Raw genomic sequence first — 8,549 nt, 5'->3', positions numbered from 1 at the left:
GACTTCGATCATGCTGTAAAAGCAGAGTCGGAGTGTCTTAAGAGGCAATTTTTTCCGCAATCAAAGGACGCTATGGAAGCTTAAAGAGCTGATGAGCGCGGGAGGGGATACGGATTATTATGTTCAATTTTCAATTGGTCGATTTCGACAATCGGAATCAACAAGCTATCAGCATTGCACATCAACGAGCGATAGAGGGTGGGGAGGGCGTACTGGTACACTCCTATCGACGATGAGATAAGTGTATTCCAATGTTTCGAATATCTTGGGAGGGAGTATGCGAGAAACATCGAAGTAGATGAAAGTGAAGCATTCATGGCCTACCTCTTGAGTAAACCTCTCTCCCCAAACGATGAAGCTCTTGTTAGAAAACGACAAAGGAATGACATCTTGACAGATGATGAGTATCGAGAGTTGGAGCTGCTTGAATTCCGCCTCTATGAAGCGTGGCTGCGCGAAATTGGAGTTGAAGATCTTGATTTGGATTTGACAAAACCCCAAAATTCATTTTCTCGCTCGACGTATGTTCCTAACACTGGATGAACAAATTCGTAATTGTTCCGCCACAACAACAAAAATGTGTGGAGAAGAGATTTCCCCAAAACTATTATGCTCAAGGGCCTTTCAGGAGCAAGGCAATTTTATCTAATACGCTAACTGTTGAATCATTCAGGTAAACGGTCAAAACAACAAAACGCCGTGACCTTCCAGAGTCCAGCAAATTTCTTCGAAGTTGGAATAGGACATCCTCCGCGCATCGGGAAGTTGCCAAGATGTGGCAATAGTCCAAATGAATACAATAATTTTTACGGATACGATAATGGGTGACAGAGGTCTTTACGTGGTTAACAGGAATCTGTTTTCTTATTTGAAATCAGCCCCGAAGCTAGAAGTGAATGTATAAAATCAACTCAACACCATTGTACTAAAGAAGAAAGAGAACACGTTGATTCACGAATCGCACCGGTCATCGATTGATTGATCTCAAGTGGTGGAAATTGTGATGTGAGGAGAACGCCAAGATCTCCTTTTGGCGATGCAACAAGGATCGCGACTTCTGGCCTGCGCTAAGATTCAGTTGTCGATTGCGTTCTTTGAGCATCGCGCGGCGTTCTTTGCTGGAGGTTGCTCTTTCTCATTTGAATGAATCTTCTGGCTTGAATTTTGATTTACTGAGATCTTGCGTCTTCACATACAAACAAATTCCAGCTAAAATCCAAGTTCATCTGCGGCGATTTAACTTCTTTGAGCTGACCATAGACTTGATGTGTCCATCCATACCGCTAGAATGTTTCGATATTTTAAATGGTCGCGGACGGACAAGTACTCGGCAATCCTTTCTGTTGTTTTGGGCATCTGCTTCATCTTCTTGAAAAACGCCATCCTGAAAAGACGGCCCCACAGCGTTCGCTCTTCGCATTGGCCAACAATTAACGGGAATATGGGACGAATTTCGATGACGTGTAACGTCGCGAAACCTGAGTTGGTGTGGCTTCGGTGGCTATGACGTCAGCGTGAGAGCGCGGCTCGTCTAAGGAGTTGGAAGGGGGGTGCCTTTAATGCCTAAGCGTGGCTGCACATTTCTGAATTTTTGCAAGTACTTTCCACTAGTCTCGGAGAAAATGAGTTTGCGCTGCGTTCCTAGCAAACGTTCGTGTCAGGTCAACTACCTAAGTCAACTGAGTCAAGCTATCAACGATTATGATTAAATGGGATTCATTATCGTTTTCATTGTTTTTAAAGTTTTTTTATCCATTGCAACAAATTATTCGTTTTGTCTTGAGGTATTTCTTTCTGGGCTTCTCGATCGCTGCCATTGTTCATTTGCCCGTTTTCTATGATTTCGTGCTGCGTCTTTTTTATCAGCAACATGTTCGTGATACCGGGCCCGTATGCTGGCTCTCATTTCAGAATCTTTGAACCCAGGAATTTTGTCAAGTGCATCGCGGATTGCACGATATGTGGGGTTGTTTGACACTTGTTCGGTCAGCCTGTGATCCAACACACTTCTGGGAAGGGGGACGAAATGTGGTGTTGGAAAACATTGCTCTGTTTTAAAGAGTTGCATTGTTAAAAAAAACAAGTGCTAATAAATTGATTTAAATAAACTAGTTCACAAAAAAAAGAGAGCAATCGGCTCAATTGTCAACCTTTACGTTTACTGCAAACCTTTAGAAATCCATCGTAGTTGCTTTCAGAGTCACTCTCATTAGAATTGGTAGTTGTTATTGCTGCAGTTGGTGTTGTGGTTGTGGGTGTTGTGGTTGTGGTCGTTGTGGTTGTGGTCGTTGTGGTTGTGGTCGTTGTGGTTGTGGTCGTTGTGGTTGTGGTCGTTGTGGTTGTGGTCGTTGTGGTTGTGGTCGTTGTGGGTTGTGGTCGTTGTGGTTGTGGTCGTTGTGGTTGTGGTCGTTGTTGATGTGGTCGTTGTTGATGTGGTCGTTGTTGATGTGGTCGTTGTTGATGTGGGTCGTTGTTGTTGTGGTCGTTGCTGCATCCTCATACGCAGCGCAAAGGAATTGGATCAAACAACGTCGGTACAAACCTTTCGTCTATTAACACCATTAACGATTGGACGGTCTCCCACATGAACACGTTTGCCAAAATGTAGTCCATGGGTACCCGCCGAAGGGGTTGACGGTGGCAACCGCAAGGTAAGTATTTCTCTGCGCCAGCACCTTTAGAACATCGTCTTTCGAGGGAACGTCAGAAGTACTGCACTGATTCTTTTTTTCAGGATCCCAAGGGGGAAGGCCGCCCACTTTCGGGCTTGGAGGTTTCTTGGTAAAAAACGAAACAATCTTCACTTCAACTTTTCCGTCACGATTGTTTTGGTTGAATTCCATCCGAAACCGTCATCCAGGACCATATCAAACGCTGGCACAAGAACTCTTGTAAATGGTTTGGTGGTACTTGGGCCATTCGGAAAGGCCTCCCATGCAGCACCATAATCAGGTCGTTGCAAAGGCATCCCTTCATAACACTTTGGAGGAGAGAAAAAACTGTCATCAGAGTAGAATAAAAAATCCAGCACGGTATGCTTGGATTTTGCTTTCTAAAATGGAAGAAGATTCTGTAAACCAGTGCAGCGCTTCGTATTGATCCCAGTTTGAATCTGCATCAATAGCATAAGCAACATCGACTTGCGAAGTCATCGTAAGAGAGCTGACGACCATTACAATCGAAATCGCAGGAAGCTATTGCACCAAAAAAAAACAACAAGGCGAGTGACAGAAGATCATTCATGTTGATCGATTGAATGATCGATTGAATGATTTGACTGTTCTGGAGACAACATGACATGCATGCAGGCATGGGACGAGACCTGTTTGCACACCGGCAATCGTACGGTTACAGATCTCATCTCTCCATCCTCTATTTGTATAGATCTCATCTCTCCACCCTCTATTTATATAGATCTCATCTCTCCACCCTCTATGGCATATTTATATAGATCTCATCTCTTCACCCTCTATGGCATATTTATATAGATCTCATCTCTTCACCCTCTAATGGCATATTTATATAGATCTCATCTCTTCACCCTCTATGGCATATTTATATAGATCTCATCTCTTCACCCTCTATGGCATATTTATATAGATCTCATCTCTCCACCCTCTATGGCAAGTCCTCAAGTCACAACAGATCAAACTCCCAAAACCGGGGGAAGATCTTTCTTCGGGAGAATTCCAACTCACAGACACCCGAGAATTCCAACTCACAGACACCCAAGATGGCGGCAAATTCAAAAACAATGATCGGAGTGAGGTCCAAGAGCTAGTTTGCTCAATCTATCGATGACGACCTTCTCTGCTTCCCTCGCCGGTTCTTCTTATAATGACTTCGTGTCAAATGACCCCATTACCATAATTCTTAATAGCTTTTGATTTTTTCTTTTACACAAATATAACAAATTTTATTTGCATTCTCGCTGCAATACAGAAAATTGTTGATTGTGAGTTTGTTGGTTTCACCAGATTCCTGCAATACCGAAAACTACTACCAATACAATTATGCGCTGAAGTCACTCTTACGAAGATGCTGAAACCTAGATTGTGTCGAAATACTTGCTTTTGTAGGGAACTGCTCACATGTTCAAAGCAGGCAATCTGCGTCACCTTAGCGATACATCGTATCTATTTCTGTACAAAGTCAACACAAATCAGTCATATCATCAGGGAGGCCGCAGAACCCACTAGCGCTCAAAGTTTGGCACCAAAAACTGGGGGGCCAGAAATCCTGATGAGCGAGGAATCCCGGAATGCAGCTGCTAGGAATGATGGTGGAAGCGACGCTGTGGAGGACCATAACAATACTGAGCCTGTAGCGGGCAACAACGATGGTAGAAATGAAGGTGTAGAAAGTCAGACTGATGAAAGTGATTGGCAAACTGTGATCGATGAGGAAGCCTCCTCTTCAGACGAAGAAACGAATCGTGCAAAACGTCGTGCACTAGAATTTGAAGAAGATAAAGAGAAAGGAATTATCCGTGGATGCCCTCACTATGATCGTCTTTGCCAGATTGTAGCACCATGCTGGTATTTCCTTATTTGGATTTCTGGTATTCATTTCCGTGTTCTTCAGTAAAGAGGTTTTCTGGTGCCGTCATTGCCATAATGAAACCAAAAGTGCTTTAGAGAACGATCCTAAGAAAGCCCAGTGAGCTTCCCTCTTTTAGCGTCTTATTCTGCAATTCCTTCAGCGAACTGGATCGATTTGCTGTCAAAGAGATTATTTGCACGAAGTGTTCCACAAGGCAAAGCGTCTCGAATTCTTGCGTGCAATGTAACGTAGAATTCGCAAAGTATTTCTGTTCCATTTGCAACTTTTGGGACAACAATGGGGATGAGAAGCTCGCGTTCCACTGCGATGGCTGCGGAATCTGTCGCGTCGGTGGGCGTGATAATTACTTTCATTGTCCCAAATGCGGCAGTTGTTATCCGATCGGATTAAAAAACAACCATGTATGCATCGGTGAGCACCTACAGCAGCCTGCGTAATCTCGAAGATTTGTAACTCATTTATCTATTTCCCATGCTCGACTAGCAACTTGTTCTTGTAATAGCAACATCGTTCTTGAAGCCTTGAACCTCTTCTTCTTTTCTTTCACTCATAATACTGCAGCCTCCATCGGCACTCATAACGCTGTGTCTCTCTTCAGAACGTGCGATGCATGGAGCGTGTCCCATTTGCTTGGAAGATTTATTTTCATCGATTCGTGTTGTGACTGTTCTCAATTGTGGACATACGATCCATCAGGATTGTAAGTCACTCACTGAGTTGAACACGCGACGTCTTGAATCCGTTTAGGTTTGCGATCAATGTCCAAAGGAGTTTTCAGATTAGCGGCGATGCGTTGTCCTCTTTGTACGTCTTTGTGTGTTGTGATTCTTTATGTTGTACGTTGAAGTATTTCTAATCTTTGCATATTTGTATTCAGGTTCGCAATCCATCAGCTCCAATCAAGCAATCTGGGCACACTTGGACGCCGCAGTTTCAGAGACACCCATGCCGGAAGAAGCTAGGTACTTCATCAACGTCCCCCAAGTCTTCATATTTTTCCAAAACTAAATATTCAAATATTCTATTTCACTTCTAGACGGGACGCTCACATTGTTTGTAATGATTGTCGGTTAAGATCCAAGGTTGCCTTCCACTTTTATGGTACGGAGTTTCTCTATCTTCTATGGATGACTTTTGATGTTTTCAGGTTGTAAATGCCAACACTGTGGATCCTACAACACGGCGGAAATTAGCCCCTCGAGTAATTCCAACGAGTGAAAGACTCATTTATTTTTGGATGTCCCAATCAATTCTCTTTTCCTTGAGGTCGCTCAGAGAGCCGTTTTTGAACGAATTGTTAATCGTACAAAGAAAAACATTTGAGAGCTCTATCACACAAATATTCTTAGAATCGATATGGTACAGAAAAATTATCCATCTGCAGTGAGTTTGGTAAATTGATCGACCATGGTGAGGACTTTAAAGCGTTGTTACACGCAATCCCTATTGGCCCATTTGAATGATTTTTGTCAACTGAAGGAAATCAACATTCCCTCCACTGATGACCGCAGCAATATTCCTACAGTGGAACGTAAAGAACGTTCAAGAGTGGACGAAACCATTTCTTACGTTCTGGAGCGAATGGCCTTCAAATTCCAAAATTTAGGCGACAACAACGCAGCGACCACAGTCGCTGCAGAAGGCTCAATGACGATTTTCATTCTTGACATCACGAGATAGAGAGCTTGGGATATTTCACTCTCGGATACATCAACAATCTCATCCACCAAATCCCTAGAACAAAAATGGAGTTACAACAGTTTTCAGAGAAATTTTGGATCTCACCGAATACATTCGAACGTTAATGGTCCCAAATTGGTTTTCAGTCCATCAGCGATGGTGTCTGGAACTTTGTCGTTGCGAACGATGACTCCCGCGTTCCTGCAAAAGAAGGATCCCATGATTCCCCAGAAGGACCCCATGATTCCCCAGAAGGACCCCATGATTCCCCAGAAGGACCCCATGATTCCCCAGAAGGATCCCATGATTCCCCAGAAGGATCCCATGATTCCCCAGAAGGATCCCATGATTCCCCAGAAGGATCCCATGATTCCCCAGAAGGATCCCATGATTCCCCAGAAGGATCCCATGATTCCCCAGAAGGATCCCATGATTCCCCAGAAGGATCCCATGATTCCCATCAACCTACTTCGATTTTAGAGCATCATTCGCTTCAGTTGGTTCAACTCCAATGATGATTGCGTTTGGATTCTTTGCCTTCATCACGGTACTGATACCACTGATTAATCCACCACCCCCAATGGGACCAACTATCACATCGACTTGAGGAAAATCCTAAAATGGAGAGATTTCTACATTTGTGTCGAAAGATGATACAACTCGTACTTCGAGCACTTCTAATGCGAGAGTTCCTTGTCCAGCCATAACGAGCGGATGATTGAACGGTGGAATCACCTCGACAGCCTGTTGACCCAATAGAGTTTGTTTCTCAGCAACGACTCGCGCTAGAGTTTCTTCCCTTTCGGCTGGCTTTGAGAAAACGACGTTTCCGTTGTATCCACGTATCGCTTCAACCTACAATGGAGATTGATTCTCAAGATCATAAAGATTTGAGCTTATTCACTGTGGTTACAGTAACAGTATGCCGAATAGTACCTTGTTAGGTGGAGCTGTATCTGGAACGATGATGAGAGATTGGATTCCAGAAAGCTTTGCCGCAAGGGCTAAAGCTGAAAGAGTAAGGAAACAGAGAAATCTCTAGATTGGGCGATTTATGAAATATCGAATGTCTGCTTGACGCTCTATCAAACACGCCTCATCCAGCAGCTGGGAGAAAGACGTCTATCAAACACTTCGTCATCGTCATCCAGATTAGTACGAACAGGTCACTCGTACCTGCTCCATGATTCCCGCTGCTGTGGGTGGCAACGATTTTAACATCTGGATTGGTCGATAATGTTCCACTCACAGCATTCGTAGCGCCACGGAACTTGAACGCCCCAACGCGTTGAAAATTTTCACATTTCAGTCGAATATCCAACGCAGGACTTTCTTGAGACGGATGTGCTGCGGCTGCAACTTCGCGAATCTACAAGAGAAGAAATAAATGAACGGATTTTCCCAATCAAGGATTTCAAGAATTGGAATGCCGATTGCCAACTTACCATATCGACGATCGCGGTTGACAGTCGCAGCAAAGGCGTTCTGTGGATGTGGGACTTGACTAGCTCAGCAGCCTTTTCCACATCCTCCAACGAGATTGGTTTTCGATTTTGCATTTTTTGACGAGCGATTCTAAAAATGACGTCTTCCCGTTGGGTCTCCGGTCGTCTGGGAGCCAAGAGTCCGTTCCTGGACCACCAGACGAACAGATGAAACTTCTCAAACGAGACTTTACAAAGGATGGGGGTGGATATGCAATCATCATCCCCGAGGAGTCCGAGGATTTATGGTCACTCTACAATCTGGTCGCCCCTGGGGATGAACTCACGGCGACAACCGTCAGGTAGATGGTTTTCCTATACGAGAGGACTTAACGTGTCTTCAATAGAAAAGTTCAACGCGAAGGCGCAACCGGGGCTGTTTCTTCTGAGATGAAGAAACTGACGGTAACACTAGTCATCAAGGCAAGTGGACGATGAAGTCGGTTGAGTTGGTTCTTCAGTCATTAAGTTTATTGGTGTTCTCTCACCCACACAGTCAGACTCCCTCATTCAAATTTGTCTCACTCATTCACATCGATCTTCTTCCTCACCGTTGAATACAGCAGTCGATACTATTTTTGTCATTATCTGCTATACATATTCTCTAGATTTCTATTTATCAACTTTTCTTCAGTCATCAGATTATCACGGAGATGTTGTTCGATTTTCGGGTCAGAACAGAACTGAGACTCCCTTTATTAAAGTACGCGAGACTGATTGGATCCAACATTTTCACATCTTCTACAATTTTTAAATTTTTTAATCAGTTACAGTCATGCTTTCTCTGGATTTCTACAGATGGGACAATTCCACACGCATGAA

General features: G+C 43.8%; 1 protein-coding gene across 1 annotated transcript; it reads right to left on the bottom strand.

Moving 5' to 3' along the window:
* Positions 1-6,858: 6,858 nt before the first annotated feature.
* LOC129617993 (serine racemase-like) lies at positions 6,859-7,802 on the bottom strand. The gene is made up of 4 exons (XM_055532948.1): positions 7,689-7,802; positions 7,420-7,612; positions 7,180-7,253; positions 6,859-7,098 (listed from the first exon to the last, which is right to left on the bottom strand). The coding sequence occupies exons 1-4, from the start codon at positions 7,800-7,802 to the stop codon at positions 6,859-6,861; spliced, it is 621 nt and encodes a 206-aa protein (XP_055388923.1).
* Positions 7,803-8,549: the final 747 nt, after the last annotated feature.

Source organism: Condylostylus longicornis, unplaced genomic scaffold (assembly GCF_029603195.1).
Source record: "Condylostylus longicornis isolate FDR11 unplaced genomic scaffold, ASM2960319v2 ptg000708l, whole genome shotgun sequence".
Lineage (NCBI taxonomy): Eukaryota > Metazoa > Arthropoda > Insecta > Diptera > Dolichopodidae > Condylostylus > Condylostylus longicornis.
The sequence above is the reverse complement of the archived record's forward strand: the minus strand, read 5'-3'. Positions and strand labels throughout refer to the sequence as shown.

Coding starts and splice junctions, on each gene's coding strand:
- LOC129617993 (XM_055532948.1), bottom strand. CDS start 7,802: ATGCAAAATCGAAAACCAATCTCGTTGGAGGATGTGGAAAAGGCTGCT. Junction 7,254..7,419: donor CAGCGGGAATCATGGAGCAG/GTACGAGTGACC, acceptor TTACTCTTTCAG/CTTTAGCCCTTGCGGCAAAG. Junction 7,099..7,179: donor ATACAGCTCCACCTAACAAG/GTACTATTCGGC, acceptor TCTCCATTGTAG/GTTGAAGCGATACGTGGATA.